This window comes from Tiliqua scincoides, chromosome 7, assembly GCF_035046505.1.
Source record: "Tiliqua scincoides isolate rTilSci1 chromosome 7, rTilSci1.hap2, whole genome shotgun sequence".
Classification (NCBI taxonomy): domain Eukaryota; kingdom Metazoa; phylum Chordata; class Lepidosauria; order Squamata; family Scincidae; genus Tiliqua; species Tiliqua scincoides.
In genome coordinates this window covers 56,383,148-56,406,548 of record NC_089827.1, presented here as the reverse complement: position 1 = coordinate 56,406,548, position 23,401 = coordinate 56,383,148, and the positions used below count along the sequence as shown (strand labels likewise).

The 23,401-nt window shown below is 45.9% G+C and overlaps 1 protein-coding gene across 2 annotated transcripts; it reads right to left on the bottom strand.

The window, feature by feature from the left end:
* Window positions 1-228: 228 nt before the first annotated feature.
* On the bottom strand, window positions 229-22,874 carry GTPBP1 (GTP binding protein 1). Of its 2 annotated transcripts, XM_066633940.1 has the most exons (13): window positions 22,591-22,783; window positions 19,913-20,024; window positions 18,010-18,190; window positions 14,185-14,533; window positions 12,940-13,063; window positions 8,201-8,315; window positions 5,523-5,667; window positions 5,208-5,390; window positions 4,388-4,523; window positions 3,839-4,017; window positions 3,236-3,436; window positions 2,832-2,873; window positions 229-2,354 (listed from the first exon to the last, which is right to left on the bottom strand). In XM_066633940.1, exons 1-13 carry the CDS (start codon window positions 22,759-22,761, stop codon window positions 2,268-2,270), a joined length of 2,025 nt encoding a protein of 674 aa, XP_066490037.1. In that variant the 5' UTR covers window positions 22,762-22,783; the 3' UTR covers window positions 229-2,267. The 2 variants fall into 2 exon arrangements, with proteins under 2 accessions (XP_066490037.1, XP_066490036.1); XM_066633939.1 differs by lacking the exon at window positions 2,832-2,873 and having other exon boundaries at window positions 22,591-22,874.
* Window positions 22,875-23,401: the final 527 nt, after the last annotated feature.

Here is a 23,401-nt window from a genome sequence, read left to right as displayed (position 1 = left end):
AAATGCCCATTCCCATTAAAACAATGCGTAGAAACACCACCCACACGTGAATATTGTTTTTTTGCCCTGTGTTACCCCTATTGGGATGTGAAGGAGAGTCAGCCCAGCCCTTGAACACCTTGGCTTTTCTCAGGACTCATTCCACATGAACGGTTCTGCACCCTTTTACAAGCAAACAGTGCCAAGCGATACCTTTGCCCAGTTGGAAGAACTTAAAGCAACAAGCCATTTCTGTTTAAACTTTGAACAAACTTTTTTTTTTAATTTTTTTACATCATGCCAGCCTCAGTTGTTTATTTTTAATGCTGGTCACAAAATAGAACACAGCACTGTGTGACTTTGGGGGGGGGGGAGGAATCTTCAGCACTGCACAGCCCTCTTTCAGAACTAAGGAATGAAGGGTGGGAAGAAGAGACACCACACAGGCCTCTGATGAGATGGATGTGAGAGTTGATACCACAGCAGGGCCAAAGGCACCGAGCATTGCAGGCCTCCATCCTGCACTAGCTGTAGTCCACACCCTGCTCCTCCTTTGAGGGTGTTCTTAATACTGTAGCTATGTAGAACAGAGTTCAAGCCAATGAAAAAGAAGAAACAGATGTACTGCTCTCCATGTTCACTCTTAACTTCCAAGGAACTCGGTCACCAAAAAACCGGTTAGTGTGGAAAAAACTGGGCCACAACATGAAGATAAAGATAAGTCACAAACCAGTGAACTATGAACCTTTTTTTTTTTTAGTGAAACCATGATGCTGGTGATTTTTGTTTGTTTTAAAGTTCAGAATGACTGTCTTGAAGCTGAAAATGTTTTCTATCAAAGATTAAAAAATCCAACCACGTGTCCAAATCTGAAAGCACAGCTCAAAGCTGGTTCCAGTTAGCCCCTGCCTGTTTTGGCAAAGACAGTCCCAAGTCCCCATTACTGCCATGGCACAGTTAAGGTTCAGAGAAAAGGTTGAAACAAGGGTGGGGGGGGGAGGTAAACAGAGAACCTCCAGCCCAATTCCAGCCAACTTTCCAGCACTGATGCAGCTGTGCCAATAAGGTGTGTGCTGCAGCCTGCTGCGAGGGGACAGTCCTGGAGGCCTCTTCAAGGTAAGGGAATGTTTGTCCCCTTACCTCAGGGCTGCACTACAGCTGCGTTGGTGCTGGAAAGCTGATTAGCATTGGGCCCCTGGTTTCTAATATTAAAGGGCAATTCTTCAGTTAGAAGTCACAACACCCATTTCTCTAATGTGAGAAGAGAAGCATGTTCTTCCACTGCAAAAGTACAGGGGAAGCAGCTGCCATAGATAGTGTCTGATCTTGCTCTAATCACAAAAAGGGGAGGGAAATGGGGCCTTTAAAGAGCATCTAGAAACCAGGGGGGGATAACACAGGTAAGTAACCTAAAAACCAGCTTATACCATCTCCCCACTTCAATCTGAATGCACATATAGCTGTTTTGACAAGGGCAGATACAGCACACACTCAGAACATGGGGGTATCCATGATCATTAGAACATCATCAATTTAGAACACAAGACCTAAGAAGGATTGTATGAAGTCAACTCTTGTCTGCCTTGAACTGACTTGCCTTGAGGAAGGAGAGTGCTTCTGCAGCCATCACCACTGCAAGCTTTAAAAGCAAGCTTATAAAGAACGTACTCATCTGATCTAATTTTAATCCCCTTTGGGATACTGCTGGTTTGGGGTGTTTCCTTCATGCTAATCACCAATTGCAATCACTGCTACATTACAAGAGCAAAAACCCAACACTTGCTTGGCACTGTTGCTGCCAAAGGGTAAAAATAGCTGCCTCTTCACCACCCTGAAGGACATTTGTACTCTTAAAGGCCTGGCATTTGAGGAGTTCTTGATCACAGAACACAACACAGGGTGGGTTAGTTAAAAAAATTATGGGGTGGGGAGAAGAGAAGAGGAGGCAGGTACCTGATTCTCTATACCTGGATTCCCCTGATTCTTCATGCACACGCACACACAGACATCCACTGTAATAAAAATCATGACTAAGAGCTTACAACGTACAAAATGTTTGTGGGAAGAGGGAGAAGGTGGCAGTCGGTCAGTCCCATGTGTGCTTTTGTCACCTTCACTAGCTTAAGTTGCAAACCCCCCTATCCCCATTTGCTTCCCTCTAGGAGAAGAAGAAGGTTCCACAGCAGCAGATCAGCTGGGATGGATTTTGGTTATGCTGCTCTGGGTTTTTGGATTTAAGAGACAGAGGTGGGTGCGGACAGTGGATTCCTCGGTGAATAAAAAGATGATCAGCAGCCACCAGCAGGAGTCAGAATAGCCCCTTGAGACTTCACTTTATGGCGTTGGCCTCCACGTCGTCGGCCACCTCCTCCAGCCTGCAGGGGAAAAAAGATAAACCAGATAAGGGAAGAGAAGTCAAGACAGCATCTGAATCGCACTGCCCCAAAGTGAACAAGAAGAGGCGGCATAATCAGAAACAACTAACCATAAGGCCATGGGTGGGAGAAGGAAATTGCTAGGTACATTGTGGTCAATTCGTTGCAACAGTGTCTGAGTAGGCAGAAAAAATTAGCAGGCCTATATCCTTTTCCAGGCCTATCTGCACCTTTGAAATTGCTCAAGAAGCCAACAGACATTCAAAAGGACGTTCAGCTGTGCAAAGATAACTGAGGCTATTCCTAACAACCTTACTAGGGAGTAAACCTCACTGAACACAGTGGGATTTGCGTGTAAGCAAGCATGCACAAGACTGTACTCCAAGACTAGGTGTGAGGGGAAGGAAAGTGTCTCCCTATTGTGGCCTGTGTTCCCCAAGGCAGATAAGGGGAAAGCAGCAGAGAATGCAGAAATACCTTATTGCCCTCACGGTTGTGGGGCTCTTCATCCAGTGCAGGCTGAAGGCAAGCAGCAGGAAAAGAGAAGCACAAGTGATCAGAACACAGAAGAGCGGGCACGCAAGATGCTAGACGAAGACAGGCAGGCAAGCAAAGGGATAGTGCCATAACATTGCCAATAGCAGAGGGAGGCACAGTTGAGAATAAAGACAAGACTAAGTGCCAGAGTCACACTCAAGAGGCTAAAAACCTGGAAGCGAGTTTCATGGCGTCAGAAGGGAGAGAGCAAGACAGGCAAAAGGAGGAGGGCCAAGTAGAAGAGCATTCTGCTAAATTTCATTATGAAATGGGGGATACTTCAAAGTGGTCGGGTATATCTGTTAGAAATGAGACAGAAACACGGCAAAAGCCTTTCTGCATACCTGTGGTTGTTGAGCACTAGAAGGGGCTGCAGGGGCTGCTCCCACGGAAACGGCATCATCCGCCACTGCAGGGCTTACTGTGACCATGCCGGCCTGGGCTCCCCCCTCCTCTCGCTTTGTCAGGGGGCCTTTTTTTGTGGACTGCATCTTGATCTGCTGGGGTTTGGAGTTCATTGGAGAGTTGTTTGTGGTCTGGAGTAACTGTCCAACAGAGAAGAAGGCAGAGAAACAGAATGGTTAGTTGAGCAACACCAACACCACCAGCCAGAACCGATTACACAAACATTCCTTTTGACATTAACAGGGCATCGGAAAAAAGTACTCATGCACAGCTCTCCCTTCTCCCACATCACCTGCTGCAAGCAAAGGAGGGAGACAGAAGCACATGGTTGGCTCCCTCCCTTGCACATGCATCTCCCTTTTTATCCCTCTTATTCCCAGTAGGATGGGAGACCAAGAGGGAGATGGAGGAAAGAGCATTCTTCTCCCGCTAAGGGAGACATGAGCTTCCACCAGCCTCGGCAACTTTTCCATCCTCCATACGACAGCCTGCCTCTTGCTTTGGGAACCCACCTCCGATCATATCACAAAAGGTTTGTTTACCTTGGTGATGGTACCCACAGCTTTCGTACGTCCCTCCCGGAAGACCAGACGCTGGTCTATGTGCAAATACTCTGGGGTCTTGATGAAGCGGAAGTGGACAGTGGCCTTGTCCCCAGTGCGTAGACAGTCTTTGTCCATGCTGAGGATCGTAGCTGTCTGGCGGATGCTGCCACAGTGCACTGCAAACAGCAAGATTCTCACAGGCTCTCAAAATAACCACACACACTTTGGCAGCACAGATGTTTTCAAGTGATTACTGCTGTGCTACATGCAGTGATTTATCTAATTCATCAGCACTAGACATTTCAGTCATTGGGAGCATTAATGTTGCAGAAGAGGAGTAGATTACTAACTAGAGAAAAGTATATTGCCCTCTCATTCGGATCTACCCATGAAAATATGAGTGGAGAGGAGTAGTTTTAGCCTAGACCCTGGTGAAAGGAGCAATCAAAAGAGCATTCAATATCCTAACATCTCTGGGTGCTGACAAGTATGAATGGTGCCAGAAGAAAAGTGGCCAAGAAAGTAACTACACACATACACACACACCCATTGCCTGATAGCGTGGACTGATGGTGGTTGGATGATGCAGCACCAGAATTTCTGCTTCGAATTCCCAAGATGCTTGAGGATTTAGCCGTGGAGACACCATCACCATGCCCTTCCGGATAGACGAGCGCTTGATCTGGAAGTTGGAAACAAAGGGAAACCAATTCATTCCTCTAGATTCTTTTAAGTCAACAAATGTCCATGGTATGTCAAAAATGGAAGATAGCACGAGCCTTCTGAAATGCAGTCTCCTCTGGGACAGAATGTGATGCTCATTCTCCAGAACCCAATAGTGCCAAGCAGGCGATGGAAGACACAATGAGAAGGAACTTCAATGGGGTCAGTACAAAATTACTATTCTCAAGGCAGTGTCAGGCATGATAAGCATGATTGGGATACTGGGCCACCTTACAAGTCACCCTTTGCTCACCCTGCAGATGTGGACGAAGTGCATTCTCCAACACACCTGTGTTGCCTGCATGGCCCAATCAAAATGCTAGACTTCAACTGGGAAAGGGGAAAAATAGATTTCTAGACTTCATGCTAAGCAATAGTGAAAAATCTCCACTTCTCGCTGCCAAACGAGGAGGTCACGAATGCCTTTATCCTTAAAAAGCAGTTTCCACCACTGTAGGATGCATTTACTTCTACCATGTCTTTGCAATGCTGAATACAAAATTGGCTATCCCAGCTTCAAGCAATGCGCATCTCAGTTACTGAACCAGCAGAAAGGCAATAAGATACCCACTTTTGGTATTAAAACCCTGAAAAGGAAATGTAGAGGTTTTAAAATAAATATATCACTAAGGTTCATACGCACCTTTTTCAAAGCAAAGGAGGCAGTCTGGCCTCCCCGCACCTCTTTCACTGGCATGCGTTTCCTGTGGATTGACTTCACAGCAATAGGCAAGAAGTTCCCCAGAGGATCTGGGCCCAGAAGCAAGGTATCATTTAACTTGATCAGGCCTCTCAGGGTTGTCCCAGACACCACTGTCCCAACACCCTATACCAGGAAGAAGAGAAACGGAGTCAATCACATTGGGAGAGGAATGGCAACATCGAGTCATCAACCTCACCCCTTTGGTAGCCCTGGAAATATCACAGATGTGACTTCCCAGGATCACCCCTTCCTTACTGGAACAGAGTAGGTGTCATCTATCTGGAACTCTGCAGGTTCCTCTTCCCTGTAACTGGTCCGTGGAGATAGGAGATTGAGGAACATCTTAAGCAATTCCAGATTCTCACCAGTCACGTTAGAAATCTGGAATATTGGGCACATTCTAAAAGGAAGAAAGAATAGAGGAAGGTTATTATTACTCTTCTACTAGTGAGAGTTTAATTGTTTAGCGCTGCGGATTTCAAACTCTCCTGGAGTTTGAAACCCGCAGTAAGTCCTTGAGAAGGCAGGGGGAGGCAACAGGGACGGGGGGAAGGCAGGGACACGATCCCCAGGATCGTGCTGCTCAGGGGGGCTGCAGGGACTGGGGTGCACTCACTGATCCTTGCAGCAGCGTCCTGGGGGTGTGGGGAGCCCTGCACAAGCCTCTGCAGGGCTCCCCAGGTCTGTAGCAGTGAAAGTGAGCAATTGTGCTCTGCCTCTGCAAAACTGGAAGTGGTGCACCCCAGTCCCTGCACCCCCGTCAGAAGTGAAAGTGGAGCTATCACGCTCCACTTCCAGTTTAGTGGAGGTGGGGCACGATCGCCCCACTTTCACTTTGGAAGCTTCGGGGGAGCCCCGCAGATGCTCTCTCAGGGCTCCCTGCATCCCTAGGAGGCTGCAGGAGGCTCTGATAAGTGCAGCTGAACCCCTGCAGCCCCCTGAGTGGCACAATCCTGGGGATCACGCCACTGCCTCCTCCCTGCCTCCTGGCTGCCCCCGCCTCTTAAGGGCAAAGAGGCCAGGGCCCTCAGGCTGGGGCATCGTGATGCTCCAGTCTGAAAACCTCTGGTTTAGAGACACCTCACATGCTGAGTTTGGAAAGGCTAGCACTGGAAGGCAACTACCTTCAGGAATCCCTAGTTAGAGCACCCCTAGTCTTCAAACAGTCACCTAATGACATTCAATTCAGGAACCTCCTGTTCCTGAACTAAGAACTCTCTTCTTTACTTTCTTTTTCTGAGAATACCAGAACAAGTAACCAGTCCATCAGACTGGTTAGCTTCCTTTTAGATTGCATCCTGTTTTTACATCAGATGTATCTGAGCTCCTTCATTCTTGCTCTCTTTCCCCTCCTCCCATCAGCAGAGGTCATCAGAACATTAAGGGAATGCTCCAGTTGGCACGCTGAGTGTCATCACAAGCTGTGCAGGATATTCTGAGAGGGGCCAGGCCCCTTACACTCAAAATGGCACATGCTATCAACTTCATACAACTGCTTCCTTCCAGAGGGTTGTCCTCAATCAGCATGGCTGATCTTCCAATTTATACATGCAGCATCCAAATCTTTTGTCCAGTGCAAGAGTTCAGCAGCAGACCCAAGACCTAGTAAGAATTCTTGCCTACACCATTCACCATAGCTCATTCCCTCCACACGCAAAGCTCCCATTCTTTCCGTGCTTCTGACCACTGAACACACCACCTTCTGCTCATACTGTCTGAATTCGTTCTTCCATTCATTGTGGATGCCAAAGAGGAATTCGGAGCAATAGATAATGTTATGAACACATAAAGCTGCATCCCGACAAGTCAGCTTCTCTACAGTCCGACCCCAGTACTTTCCACTCACTAGCAAGAAAATCAAACTATATGTAACAAAACAGATTTGGGGGAACAACACACTCCTCCAGACCTGCCCATTTGTCCAGTCCATTCTCTTCTTCCCTGCCCTATCCAAACAACTGTACAGGCATCTTTTGTCAATTCACAAATTCCATTCAAGGATAATAGATCTATCACTGCCTATTGGTCAATGACTAGACGAGACCTCCAGGGCAGCACACCTCTGAATATCAGTCATCAGAGAAGCAAAAGCAAAAGACTCTTGGCCTACATGCTTGTTGGTTTTCCAGAGGCATCTAGTTAACCATTGCAGGAAGCAGGATGCTGAATAAAATGAATCTGAGTAAGAACCAGCAGGACTCTTCTTACATACCAGACTTGGGTTCTAAATAAACTGCCTTTAATGTCTGGCACCAGTACTACAAAACTGAAGCCACAATTTTCAGCCACCCAGGATCTGTCCCACCTAACCTGTAAATGTAATTCATTTCTATTGCACACCCTTTTTACATCACAGCTAGCAACATTCTCTATACCAGTGCTTCCCAAACTGGTGGGTCACAACCCACCAGCCAGGGAAGCACTGGCCTATGTCCCTTTAAGGGGCGGGGGGGGGGAGGCAGCAATGCAATCGCCAGATCCTGCTGCTGCCAGCACTGGTGTCCTGGGAGGTCTGGGGAGCCCTCCGTAGGGCTCCCCAAGCCTCTGTAAGTCTGTAAACAAGAAAAAGGGCACTTCCTGTTCTGTCACAAAAACCAGAAGTTCCCTTTTTTCTTTTTTACAGACTTACAGAGGCTTGTAAAAGCCTCCTCCCGGACCTCCCAGGATTCCTGTGCTGGCTGGAGATAAGTGAAAATCTCCTTCATGTCCCCAGCAGCAGCGCGATCCTGGGGCTCGCGTTGCTGCAATCCCCCCAACCCCACAAATACTTACGTGGCTCCCTTCAGTAAGGAGGACTTTGGGAACCACTCCTCTATACAGGATTTATGGCCAAATCCAAGCATCGTCCATCCAGATGAGCCCTTCCATTCAAATTCTTCAACCCAGTTCCAAATTTCTGAGTAGGGTGTTTTGTTTGTTTTCATTACTGTTACCTTTCTGAGCTGAAGTTGGAGGCGGTAACAATGACATCATCCTTGCTCTGGACTAGGACAGGGATCTTCCTGCATCCTGGGGACTTCAGAAGTCTCTGTAATAGCTTCAGGGTTTCTTGGGGAATAAAACAAACAAAAGAACTGTATCAGCTACTGCTTACAATCTATTCAAGAAGTTATAAATGAAACCTGAAGTTTCAGGAAGTGAAGATCTGTGCCAACATTCACACTGCCCTTGCTATATACAGATGCACTGAATGCACAAGTTTTTGCCTTGCATTTATAAGGAGATGGGTTTCCTGTAAAATGCCTCAAGAGAGAATGTGGCAGAGAAAAAGTAGGAAGAATCTAGAGTGACACGCTTAGGCAACAAAAGGTTAACCAAGGAATGCGTAGGTATCACATGGGGCTTCTGCACCTTGTAACTCTGTGCCAGCTTGTTGACCAAGTTGTACACACATCCTCCACAATCCACACTTCACACCTTGTATTACTTGATTTTTGTTAATAACTGAATGTTTTACAAGGTGTGAACTGTGGAGGATATGGGTACAACATGGGCAGTAAGCTGCCAGCGAGAGTGACAAGGCAGCTATCACACCCAGTAGATTTTCAGTCTGCATAGCTACTCTGGTTGCAGACCTGGGTACTTTTTCAAAAGAGGTTTGTCATGACTAAACCCTATTGAAATGAATGGAACTTATACTAATCCAGTCAATTTAAATTCCGGCGAGTTCAATATGACTTGTAGAGTAATCCTATGCACATGAATGAATTGTTCAATGGGACTTACAGTCCAATCCTATGGTTCCTGGCACCTGGAGGAACAATGGCACCAAAATGATGACCGCTGTATCCCACAGGCACTGGGAACAGTGGTGCCAAAATGGTGACTGCTGTATCCCATGGATGCTGGGTGCAGTCGGAGGTCTCCTCAAGAGAAAGGGTCTTTTGTTCCCGAGGAAAGACCCAAGCCCCGCAATGGGGCTTCTCATGTCTGCACTGGCTATTTTGCCAGAACAGGCAAGAGAATCTCCATGTTAGGTTTAGCAGTCCAACACACAGATCTGACAGAGGAAGCCTCTGCTGGTTCCACCTCCCCTCCCAGGCCAGTTCTTCCCCCTACCCCAAAAGGCTGCACCACTGTCTTTCTTACATCTGGTGGTCACGTGGCATCCTCCTCCTGGTGCAGGGCCCAGTGCCAATGCACGCTGGCCCGGCACTGGTGCTTCCTACTCTGAGGATGTGTAAACATGCTTTACAGCACGTTTACATCACCCAGCGCCAGCACTAGGGCTGAATAGGATTGGGCCTAACTCCCCAGTAAGTGCATATAGAATTGCAGACAGGAGCCTAAGTTATGTCTAATTTTCTTTGTATACAACCCATTGTCTCGCACATAAAGAGGCAGATTCCCAAACCCTATGATAACTTCAATAGGTGTAGAAATATAGTACGGGTAGCCTGGCTTGGTTTGAATGCTGTTGCTAAGAATAGTTAGTCCAAAACAAAACTAACAAAACCTAAGTATTTTATTGTTAGAACTAGTTGCTTATAACACTGATATTGTTGGTATTAGATATTGTTAATTGTCCCACTGGTATGTTTTATGCCAATTTTTGCCAATATGCTTTACATTAATGGTTACTGAATTGTGACACTATATATTCTAATATTTTTATATCATCTATGACTGTATTGAGGTTGACGATTGCCATTTTATTTTCTGTGAACCAGTCTGAGCACAAATCCACTGTGGAAAACACAAGTAAACTGACTATGACAACTGAAACTGCTATCCAGATTTGAGGGGACTCTTGGCAAGGTGACCCCCTCCCTTTTACTATGGGGGTGAACATGGATTTCTTCAATTCTTCACAAATCAGCAGCAGCACCCTAGCCAACAGCTGCCCCCATGGTGTTTTTCTCCACAATGTCCCTACAATAAAGACTGTGTGCTTTTTATCATTTTATTGTACATTTAAATTTATGTGATCCACCTTTGGGGCCATCCTTGGAGATCAAAAGGTGGAATGAAAATCTATACAATTAGTTATAAAGAATGGAAGAGTCCACCCTACCAGATATTTGATGCTGGGAGCTTAAATTCTCCCCAGAAACCAGGGCACATAAGAGTAGTAAGCTCCCAAAGTAAAGGGGAATAGCTGCCCAAGGTGTTACCACCAGTCCTGTTACTACAGAATCCAGGTGTTTACACAGACGCAGCACTTAAGATATCACTGCATCACTTCCAAGGTGGGCAGCAAATTCCAAAATTCTATTATTTAATTTTTTAAAATAAAAAATCCCAATACAGGATATAAAAATATAAAAAATCCAGCTGCAAGATTGGAAGGATACAGTTTTTGTAGGAGAGAACATAAGAACATAAGAACAGCCCCACTGGATCAGGCCATAGGCCCATCTAGTCCAGCTTCCTGTATCTCACAGCGGCCCACCAAATGCCCCAGGGAGCACACCAGATAACAAGAGACCTCATCCTGGTGCTCTCCCCTACATCTGGCATTCTGACTTAACCCATTCCTAAAATCAGGAGGTTGCGCATACACATCATGGCTTGTACCCCATAATGGATTTTTCCTCCAGAAACTCGTCCAATCCCCTTTTAAAGGCGTCTAGGCTAGACGCCAGCACCACATCCTGTGGCAAGGAGTTCCACAGACCAACCATGCGCTGAGTAAAGAAATATTTTCTTTTGTCTGTCCTAACCCGCCCAACACTCAATTTTAGTGGATGTCCCCTGGTTCTGGTATTATGTGAGTGTAAAGAGCATCTCCCTATCCACTCTGTCCATCCCCTGCATAATTTTGTATGTCTCAATCATGTCCCCCCTCAAGCGTCTCTTTTCTAGGCTGAAGAGGCCCAAACGCCATAGCCTTTCCTCATAAGGAAGGTGCCCCAGCCCCGTAATCATCTTAGTCGCTCTCTTTTGCACCTTTTCCATTTCCACTATGTCTTTTTTGAGATGCGGCGACCAGAACTGGACACAATACTCCAGGTGTGGCCTTACCATCGATTTGTACAACGGCATTATAATACTAACCGTTTTGTTCTCAATACCCTTCCTAATGATCCCAAGCATAGAATTGGCCTTCTTCACTGCCACCGCACATTGGGTCGACACTTTCATCGACCTGTCCACCACCACCCCAAGATCTCTCTCCTGATCTGTCACAGACAGCTCAGAACCCATCAGCCTATATCTAAAGTTTTGATTTTTTGCCCCAATGTGCATGACTTACTGACATTGAAGCGCATCTGCCATTTTGCTGCCCATTCTTCCAGTCTGGAGAGATCCTTCTGGAGCTCCTCACAATCACTTCTGGTCTTTACCACTCGGAAAAGTTTGGTGTCGTCTGCAAACTTAGCCACTTCACTGCTCAACCCTGTCTCCAGGTCATTTATGAAGAGGTTGAAAAGCACCGGTCCCAGGACAAATCCTTGGGGCACACCGCTTTTCACCTCTCTCCATTGTGAAAATTGCCCATTGACACCCACTCTCTGCTTCCTGGCCTCCAACCAGTTCTCAATCCACGAGAGGACCTGTCCTCTAATTCCCTCATAAGAAGATATGTCCTTTGCTCCAGAACAGGAGCTTCATTGTTCTGCCTAAAAGCTAGCAAGGTGATCACAGCTTTGAACAGAGATGACCAATTCTAGTCAGCCTCTTGCTTCATTGGTGCCCTGCAGCACTGAATTTCATATTCTAATTCCAAGTTGGGCCACATGTTCCTTAAGACAACAAGAGCTTTCCTAGAACAACCCAGTTGCTTTTTCTGTTAATGCTAATTACCATGAGTAATTAGGATGGAGTAAGCTGGAGAGAAGCTCACAAGAGACGGGTTGCCAAGAACAGATATTGACACGTTTCTGCTCCAGTTAGATTTGAAGAACAACAAGCTTTCTGTTTCCTGTCCAGTTTTCAGTTTATCATGTCCACACTGGGTGTACTTTGCGAATAATCCTTTGTCTTCATAGGCAGCTAGTCCCAACAAGGCCAATACTTGCTGTGTCAGACCAAGTGTTTCTTGAACAGGTGCCAACACACTTTGGTTGGGTGTGATAACCAACCACTGCATGGTTTCTAATAACCAGTAAGGCCTGGCTTTCTGCTTCCAGTTCCATTCAGGCCAAAATCAAGTGCACCTCTTGTTATCTACTGCCCACCCTGGGGATTCACAGGAGGGGAGTGGGGGCAGCTTTTGAAATCTGTAATTCTTGTGGTAAAGTATATAAGAGGCTTGTATGGTTGTGGCCACAACCAGTCTGATGGGGGTGACAAGACGCAAACTGAAAATAGAGACATCTTTGGAATCGACCTCTGCAGCCCTTATTAAAAAGGTTGAAGAAAGCTCTAAACCTCAACTAATGCAGAATAGCTGTGTTCTTTTTCTCTTGGGGAGGGGAGAAAGTCAACCAAGACACTGTTTTTGAACAGTTTGCTGTACCAAAATAATAGTTATCAAAACAGTAGATATAACAGGTTTGGGAAGCTGCCTTCAGAGAAAAAACCTGACCAAATGAGACAGAAATCCTGTTTGTTTAGACAGAAACCAAACGATACATTCTGTTTTTAATCACTACAAGAGAACACACAAACAGAACAGGAATTGGGGTGATATTTTAAAATGGCTATTCAGGTTATTGAAAGGCACACTGACAAGTCAGGAGAGCACACACTAACAGCTGTGAGAAGTTTTTTGTCAACATCCATTTACCTTGGAGAATATTGGCAGGACACATATCAATCTTGGTCACTACAACAAAGACTGGGACGTTGAGTGCCAATGCCAGGCCTAGATGCTCCTTGGTCATCCCAACAATTCCAGCATTACTGCCAACCTGCATTAGAGCAAACCGTGAGGAAGAGAAAAAACTATAGACAAGTAAACCATTGCTAAGATTTGGGCTAGAAATCAGATCGTGCTAAGAAGGAGGCTTTAGGTAGGCATGTTTCCTACCCACCAAAAGGGGATGGGAGCTTTCACATGTTACAGGCAGGATCGGGGGCTAAGGGGTTTGAGCTAAGATGCAATAAGGGCCAAGGCAGATTTTTAACACATGTCACATTTAGGATAACTTCCCTAAAGTGTTTGACAGAGTGCCTACAAAGCGAGAACAGATTATTCACACATTTCCCAAGGCAATTTCAAAAGCAGGATCTAAGAGGAATCCAGAATCCTATTAACAGAATCATCCCAAGAAAAGTTATATTGAAGTTGGTTAGTAATGAAACCAGGTGTACTCAGAAGTAAGTCCTATTTTGTACAATGGGGCTTACTCCCAGGAAAGTGTGGTTAGGATTGCAGCCATTGTGTCGCAATCAACTTTTCTAAAGGGGAAAACCGTTTCTTCTCACACCCCAAGATCTTTGCATATTTGTCCAGGGACAGCTAGTTCAACCTGTATCTGGTCCTTGAAGGAATCATAATCAGTGACTCTACTTTGAGATTTTTGATATAGGGAAAGATGTTTTGTGCAGTGCACTATCTGCTATCCCACAACGTACAGCTTTATATTGCAAGGCAACTGCCTTCCACAAACTTACACTCGAGACCATTCATGGGTAAGTCCCCAGCGTTTGGGCTGTGTGCCCACAAATAATTCCTAGGGCTCTCTTCGCTTATGTGGATTAAACATATATCAAAATCAGTACAGAAATGTACCAGGAAATGGAAGGATAGCTTGTTCCTCCTTGAAGAGGAAACAAATGCACTGACACAGACATAGACTGTGTCAATCCATATTAAGCAGGCTCATCTTAATGGTGAATCAGTTTTATTTTGGGGGTAGGGAGAGATGATGGCTAAGATAACTGTCAAATTAATGCCTAAAAATCAGAACCAGAGTTTTATAGTGGGAGTTGTAGCATGTAATGTTTTCATTGGTTCTTTAACTTTGCAACATGAAACATGCTGGGAAAGTGCTGATGATGCCAACCGCTCTCTCCTGCTACAGCTTACCATTAGCATGCAAAAATCAGGAAGGTGCCCAGTCATGCCAAAAACTGTCGTCTTCAGGTACTTCTCATGTCCTGCCAGGTCAATGAAAGTTATGACTTTTGTGGATTTCTCACAGATCTTAGTCCATTCCAGGCTTCCACCGTGGCTGTCAGGCTTGTTCACCACATTCCCTTCACTGTCAAAGCCCAAGATGTCATTGCCCACACTGCTGGTACGGCCCGACTCAATCTCATGCTTATGACGGAAGAGCTTTTGCCGTGCAAAACCACGCCCATTGTCCAGCTCTCCATGGGTGAGGACACCCAGCAGAGTGCTCTTCCCAGCATCCACATTGCCAACCACTGCTACCCTATAGGAAAGCAAAAGCATACTGTCAGAATATTTGGCTTCAATTCGAGCCTTAGATCAGCTTCCCTTTGTCACTGAGCAATACTTTCTATAATGATCAAATATAGATGGTGTAAGTTATTGAAATATCATACTGCTGACTATCATACTGAACAAAGATTCAGTCAGGATATATGTGATGGTAGGTATAATAGGAGATTTGCTCCCCAAACTTCCTAACCACCACAAGTCTAATTCTGGAGAATGGGCCAGCCTTAAGATTTCCATCTCTGTAGTGTTAATCCTCAGAGACAGAGCCAGCATCAAAAAACAAACGTTCTTTGTAGGTGCATCATGAGACCCAGGATACAACTAAGGGCCATTGCATAGCCCCCCTATTATGCAAACTTTGTAGGCAGTGGAACCCAAGACTCGCCCATCATGGGTACACATGCCCCTATAAGTACAAGTACAAACAAGTACCGTAGATACTCATGTATAGTATGTAAAATTTTTGCCAAGTAATCAAGCTCCAATTATCACTTCGCCTTATCTCCAGGTCAATCAGAGGGCAGAGCCTTTCAACTCTGAACAGTCTGTTTCTCAGCTGAGCTCTTGCTCAGCTCAGGCAGGCACCTCTTTAGTTGCAATAGTTACTTTCCAGGGACATTCTAGCCAAAGTTACCCTTTTATTCTCCTTCCTTCTGCTGCAGCCTGGTTTTGCTTTGCAAATGCTTTGCAAAGCAGGTCTGTTTTTTGAAACACCAGGATGGGACCCTCCTTCCCAGGCTACAATTCAGTGCACCATTACTTAAGAATAACATCCATGGAAAGCAGTGGGTCTACTTCTGAGTAAAAAGGGTTGCAAATATCTCATCTCTCTGCTGTGAATTGAATTGCACGCTCTCAGTTATGTGTTATGGGTTGTGGGTTGTATGTAGAGCTTCTGGCTTAAAACACCAGACACCTTAAAGGTGTCTTTGATTCATGGTTCTTCTCATGTCCACCTTAAAGGCAGATTTGATTCATGGATCTCCTGCAGTGGTTCCCAACCTTTTTCACTTGCATATCCCTTGGTAATAGTAAATTGTACCCTCCATATCAGCAAAATGTTTGTAATAATACAAGCCTTCATCTCTTCTCTATGAAAACCCAGACTTCATGTATGCATCACAGTGTTTTCTCTTTTTATCTTTTTGAAGAAGACTCTGCCTTTGCACTGTTTTGCACCAGAAGTGTGCTGAGAAATTCTGGGTGACTGATCACTTTCCATATTATGTTTCAGCTTTTTTACTGTGCTGGTTTTCAATCACTGGTTCATAGATGAATTGATGATCAAAAACTAGCTATTGGTGGGGCTTTCACAGCCAACTAGCTACCTCCCTTCCTGCCTTGCTGGTCCTTGCAAGGCAGGAATGCCTTGCAAGGCATTCTGGAGCATGGCCTGCTTTTTCTGCCATTCTTTTCAAGTACCCCTAAAGGTCCTGTTGAGTGTCCCTGGGAGTACGTGAATACCAGGTTGGGAACCACTGTTTTACGGTATGTAGTTTACAGTGCACTTACTCTGATAGTGTTTACAAAAAGGTGCTGAAGACCAGAATTTTAAAAAGAATAAAAATGTATCTTATGATCTTTGACTATATTTTTTAATAAATTAGAGACTACAGTTCTTAGGTAACATTTAGTGGTAGGTTATTTTTCAGGATCTGGTCTCAGGTAAAAATCAGACAAAATTATAGTCAGACACCCCCTTAAGTTTAACCCCCAACTTATCCGAGGCTCAAAACCTGCCCTCGACTTATCTGTGGGGTTGACTTATAGGAGAGTGCCTGCAGTGAGTGTGTGTGTGTGTGCACCTACTCAACCCATCCATACTGGGTTTCGAGTTTTTTTTAATAGCACAAACATCATGCAGACACATTGATCACATAACATTCTCCATGAAAAGGAGGGACAATGCATAAGCCAATGTTAAATCTACACACTAGGACAGGGGTGCCCAAACCCCGGCCCTCGGGCCACTTGCGGCCCTCAAGGCCTCTCAATGCAGCCCTCAGGGAGCCCCCAGTCTCCAATGAGCCTCTGGCCCTCTGGAGCTTTGTTGAAGCCCGCAGTGGCCCAACGCAACTTCTCTCAGCGTGAGGGCGACTGTTTGACCTCTCGTGTGAGCTGTGGGATGAGAGCTCCCTCCACTGCTTGCTCTTTCACATCTGTGATGCAGCAGCAGCAGCAAAGGAAAGGTCAGCCTTGCTTTGTGCAAGTCCTTTTATAGGCATTGAGCTATTGCAAGACCTTCATTCGTTCATATAAGTTCATCTTTAATATATTCATTTATGTAAACTTATGTAAATTTATTCAAATTTTAAATGTAAATTAATTCTTTTTTCCCCTGGCCCCTGACACAGTGTCAGAAAGCTGATGTGGCCCTCCTGCAAAAAACTTTGGATACCCCTGCACTAGGAGACTATTCACCAGCCATGAACTGAAGAAAATGTTTAAGGCAGATCTATATTATCTTTGCTTAGAATCAATGGTGTACGTAGGGGGGATCCACAGGTGCAAGTGCTCCTGAGCAGCATGGCTTGAGTGGGGGGGAATAGCACTGGATGCCTCCCTGCCTGGAGGTTTTCTGAGGGCCAGCCCTCTGAAAGCCTTCTAAGGCCTCTGGAAGGCTTTAAAACATTACTTCCTGTTTCTTGGGGAAAGGCCTCCAGATGCCTCAGAAGGCCTCCAGATGCAACCGGTGGAGGGGGGCAGCATTTTTCTCTGTGAGAAGGCAGCATTTTGCAGTCTTGGCCCCAGGCAGCACGGGGCCAGGATCGACTCTGAATTGTAGAAGTATGGAAAATATTTCCAGTTCTTAAGTGCCAGAATCAAAATTTCAGGAGCTAGGATTTAAAAAAAACACACAAAGAATAAAAGCTTGTGTACCAGATCTTGAGTAGGAATAAGAAAAAAGTAGGAATTGTTGGCACCAGCACCATATTTTTAGTCTGAAAAATTGAGTTACCTAGCAAGTTTCCAATTCTGGATAAAAAGGTACAAAAACGTAGGTACAAAAACGATTAAACACCTATTGGGAGAATGTTACCAAAAATGCTAAATTAACCTTCTATCCCAGACACCAAATGCCATGTTCATGAGACAATTTAATCCAGATATCCAACATCCAGACCTCAACAAGAACTTACTATAGAGTACGAGGAGGCAGTGATGAAATTTCCACTGACTGCAGAATACAAAGGACACTATCTGCAGCACTACAAACCCACAAATACTAAAGTAGGAAGCTTTCCACTTGAGCACCAGTTGATGATCCCAGGATGCACTCAAGATCTTAAGCTCCAGATACAAGATACAGAAGAAAGAAAAAATTTAATTAGCAAGGAGGCACAAGGTCACTCCCAAAGAGAAACCAGCGTTACCAGCTCCCCATCACTACCCAAACACAGGAGTGGATGTCCTGCTGACTAAGACTGCCTCCACCTATCTTCTTACCTGACCTCCAAGAAATCATTGTCACCCACACGCTTCCGGACTAGATAGTCACGAACTTTGCCTCCTGCCTCCTGGTGCTCCCGTAAGAGAATCACATCTGCTTCTATTTGCTCTGCCATGCTCTTCACAGTAGCATAGGAAGCTTCCATGTCGGCATCACTGAGTCCATATTCAGTTCCATCTGATGGGGGATTGAAGGGGGGGAGGAAAAAAAAAAGAAGAGGATCAGATGCTTACAGTGGGACAAAAAAGGAGATACCTGTACTAATTAATACAACCCCCTCCTTAACACTGAAGGGGGACTTCACACTTTAAAAATGCCAATATAGGAAAAACAGATTTTAACATGCACCCAGTAAGGCACACAAACAAAGCCATGGAAAGTCCAACAGAGACTGCTGTTTTATTCCACATGCTAACATTTAGCTGTTCATTCAACCGTTTTCCCAGGTTTGAAAATATAGATCTTGTACCACAAGGAGGGGGAAACTCTGAAAGAAGGAGAAGAATTTACTGCAGTTCAATGCTCTCCCAATTCCTACTCTCAGCTACCTCTCCCCAACACCATTTTTTGACGATGAAACAGCAAGTGCAATGACAGCTTCTTCTCTAGTCATTTCTTCTTACCCATTAAATTTTGGTGCTAGTATTTATGCTGGAACAATGGGCAGAATTATAGATTTGGTCAGATGTCCTTCTGATACACATGCACAGATTAGGAACCAGAACAGTCTCACTAGCATATCAGATGTTCATATGTCAAGAGACATGTGTACTCCCACTGTAGCTGAAACACCAAAGGTTTTATTCAGTTGCTTTTTCTTCATTTCTTTGAATTTTGAAGCTATTGACATCAAGGAAGCCAACAGAACCAAAATGAAAACCTTCATTCACTTAAAAGGGCAAGTTTTTTTTTCTTTCACATTCCAGTGGGAGAAGAAAAGTATACCTGTTCCACTGCAAGGAATTATACATGGAAATTGTGAACATTTTTAACCTGATCATCTACGAAACTCCAAGCAATTACATAGGCCATTTTACAGATGAAGGAAACAAAGGCACAAGACCTCCACAGTATAGTAGTGTTTCTCAACCAGTGGTATGGGAACCACCAATGGTACTTGAGGTGGTGTTTGATTCTACTCATGAGACTACTGGACACCTGTAACCCAGCAGCGAGGTCAGGAACATGTCACAACAAAGAGCAGTAAGAGGCTCGGCTTGGCAGACAGAGCTCCTGCTTGAAAAAGCCCTCCCGTCTACCCCGAGCCTCTTACTGGTGTTTGTCACGTGGCATCTGGCCTCCCAACCCAGAAGTAACTGGCAATGATGTTATTGCCATTCCAGTGGTATTCTGAATAGATGAACCATGTGAAGGTTCACCTATTCAAAAGTTGAGAAACCCTGGTACACAAGGGACACATAGCCTTGACCACTAGCTCAATTATATTAAGACCATATAAGCACTCCTACTCATTCAAAACAAAGGCTGAAATTGTTTATTGAAAATATCAGTGATTATGAGATAGTTATTGGCTAATATGCTTCAAAACATTAGTTGCACACGGAGAGAGTTAAATGAATTTGGGCACAATCCTAACCAACTTTCCAGCACTGACATAGCTGTGCCAATGTGGCATGCACTGTATCCTGCAGTGGGGAGGCAGTCAAGGGGTCCTCCTCAAGGTAAAGGCATGTTTGTTACCTCACCTTGGGGTTGCATTGCAGCTAGGCCAGTGCTGGAAAGTTGGTTAGGATTGCACCCTTTGTTGTACTAAGCTTTTTAAACCAGACATCAAGTATGAACAACTCCACTCCTAAACACCTATTTCAAGCAATAGCCACTTTGGTTGAATCAACTTCTGAAATTTCTGCTGTAATACAAAAAGAAAGCTCTGCTCACCGGATCCTTGTCCAATGACATAGATGGTCTCCCCACAGCCTTCATCCATCCTCTCCCACATCTGCTGGAGTAAGCTATCATACTGTTCTGATGTTGGACTCACCATTACTAGCTGAACAGAGATCAGAACAGATAGTCATGTTAAACTTGTTGACGAGGGGGGATGGGACGGGACAGACCAACAGCACAATCCTATGCATGTCTTATCAGAATTAAGTCCCATTGTGTTCCATGGAGCTTACTTCCAGGAAAGTGTACACAGGATTGCAGCCCAAATCACCTGCATTAGATAAGGATTTCTGAAAAATAATCAATTATCTCAACTTCCTTCTGAACTTTTTCCCTGTCAGCTAGGTCATCAAAAAGTTGCTTGACTCCACTCCAAAAGAGGTTAAGTTTAGACTGCTTCTCAGTTACTGATGAAAGAAACAGTTGGCAATGTAATTGCAATCAGAGGCCACAGCATTTAAAACCAATTTCAAAAAAGAAAGGGCTTAGCAACAGAGCTGCTGAATGGCAGCAAAAGAATAGCACACAAAAAAGTTCATTTAAAAAAATCTTTAAATAATTGAGCAGCAACTGCTGCTTTGTATGACTTGCTATGCAAAATATAAACAAAGAGCACAAAACATTATGTTACATTATATGCAAAGCATGTATTCCAGTGTTTTATGTATTCCAGTGTGGTTCCTGTTTGTCCCGAACTGCAGGGATCACAATAATACAATGCCAGAAAGGGGGCATGAGACACTCGACCTGTCATCAGTTCTCATTGATTCCTTTCTCTCAGATTCTGCCTGTTTGAAGTCTCACATCACACGCACCACCCAGCAGGTGGATAGGTATTCAGAGCTCAGGTACTGCCACCAGTATTTTCTTTGAATCATCATGCTCCGGATTCCACAGTAGGGCAGGCAATCGGTGGAACACAATGGCTCTCCTTTTTCACAACACCTCAGCCCCAAGAGAACGACAACTCATGTCCCACAAAATCAAAAGCATGATGGGAAGAGGAACAAGAATTCTGAATGGATGCCAGTCAGTGAAGGAAGAATGCTTCATGCATCCAATAAAGCAGGCTACAGTCCACGATGGTCTGTAGGATTGCCACAAGAAGTACTAAGCCTCTAGGGCAGTGTTCTTCAACTTTGGGGTTGAGACCCCAGTGGGGTCACAAAGCCTCAGTTGTGGGGTCGCAGCAACTTGTGCGAATGAAAAAAAGTTGAAGACCTCTGGACCAGAGCACCACCAGGTAAAGGGGGAGGCATCTTCAGGTATCAGGAGACTGTGTCCCAGTCCTGCTTAGGTTCTTAACAACTGTGCTAAAATAACTGTCACTAATGCCAGGCTTCATGGTGACTTTTTCTACTCTCTCTAATACGAATATTTGGTTCCAGTAAACAGTGCTGGGAGTGCATTATGGGGATGGAGATTGGGCAGCAATGGCAGTGGGGGAGGGTGGAGAGAGTCCAGGGAGGGGTCCAGGATCAATGGTGCAGCCCCAGTCTCATTATTTATATATTGGGTAGTGGCACAAAAAGGCTGAAGACCCACTGCTTGAAGGTGCCCTGAGCTTCTGCTACTCTTGAGGTGGCAGACTGTTAGCCCAATCCTATGCATGCCTACTCAGAAATAAGCCCCATTATAGTTCATGAGTTTACACCTTAGTATAGTCCTTAGTTTACACCTAAGGAAGTCTGTGGATGGGACTGCAAGCCTTAGAGCCCAAGCTCTATATATACACACACTTTCCTGAAAAGTATGTCCCATTGAACACAATGCGACTTATGGCTGTGTAGACACACATAGGAAGATTGTGTTGTTAACTGGCATAAGACCATAAGAAGAGCCCTGCCGGATCAGGCCAAAGTCCCATCTAGTTCAGCTTCCTGAATCTCACAGTGACCCAACAGGTGCCTCAAGGAGCAGACAAGAGACCTGCATCCTAGTGCCCTCCCTTGCGCCTGGCCTTCTGAGGTGGCCTCCATCTGAGATCAGGGAGTTGCACATACTTGGTAGCGTAGTTGTACGGGGGGCAGTGCACCTGGGCTGGTAGGGGGAGGCAACTGGCCCCTCCCTTCGGAGCCATTCCCTGCAGGGGGGGGAGCAAAATGGAGTGGCTCCGTTTTGCTCCCCTGCCAGGAATGGCTTTGAAGGGAGGGGCCAGTTGCCCCCCCTCCAGCTACGCCACCACACACACTCATCATGGCTTCTAACCCCATGATGGGCTTTTCCTCCAGAAGTCCACCCAGTCCCCTTTTAAAGGCGTCCAGGCCAGAAGCCATCACCACATCCTGTGGCAGGGAGTTCCACAGATCAGTTACACAAACGATTTCATGAGCTCGCTAGCCATCCGCTGCCACGTACACCAGGGCTCGCGGCACAGGGGCGGAGATCAGCACAAGCACATCTGACTGGGGACTCCGCAAACCCACACACACAGCTCCCACGGGTAGAAACTGGCACCCGTCTTCTTGTCCCTTCTAAACGTGTGAACAAGGCAAAGACACGTGTCGTGGCAAAGTGTGGAGTCTCTCTGGGACGTCCCGCTCCACTGGAACAAATAGCAGGCAAACAACGCCATCAGACTCGCTCCGGGGCAGTAGCCCCCAAAGGCGCCCGCCGCAAACATAACCAATACCGCAGCGCCCCCCCCCCAGACCCATAGCCGGGCCTACCTTGCTGGTGAGGTCGAGCTCGGGCTCACCGTTCAGCGCCTCGCCGTCCTCACTGCAGTCCGAGTCGGCGGCAGTCCTACCGGACGCCGCCGCTGTCCCGGGCTCCGGCGCGAACATCGAGGCCGGCACCGGCGATCCCCCCATCGGGGAGCGACTCCGCTCCGACGCCATCTTGACAGCCCCGGCCTCCTTCCTCGGCCTCATTAGCATAGACCCCGCCCACCAGCGCGGAAACTGTACCGGCAGAACCCCGACTGACAGCCCCCCGGCAGGCTGCTTAATAATTCATGAGCGCGTCCGCCAATGGCCTGACCGCTCCGTGAATAATCACGGTGTTGCTATCACAACCGCGGCAGAGCTTATGAATATTCATAAGCCACGCCCACTTCTCAGACTCGTTCCGGTGCCTGAAGGCGAAAGCATAGCGACGCTTGCTGGCTCCCTCTTAATACAGTCTGAAGTCGGGGCCCGCTTACATCACTACTTTTCGACCAATGGCAGAGAAGAAGCGATGACAAACAAAGCTCGTCGCCAATCGTGATGAAGATTTAAAGAAGAGGCGGTGGCAGACGCTGCCCCAATCACTTAGCCGGTGACGACAGAAGATGGCGGGTGTAAGAAAGAAGGCTGGCCTGTTTTCCTGAGGGCCAATAAGAAATTAGATATACTTGACATACGCATTTCAGAGCCAATCGGACGCTAAGATTTTTAATCTGATTGGATGGGGATTTCCTCTGTTTACTTTCCGCTCTTCGAGACAAACTGTCTGGGTCTGGGGAAATCCCTGGAATGCTGATGACACAGGCTGGAA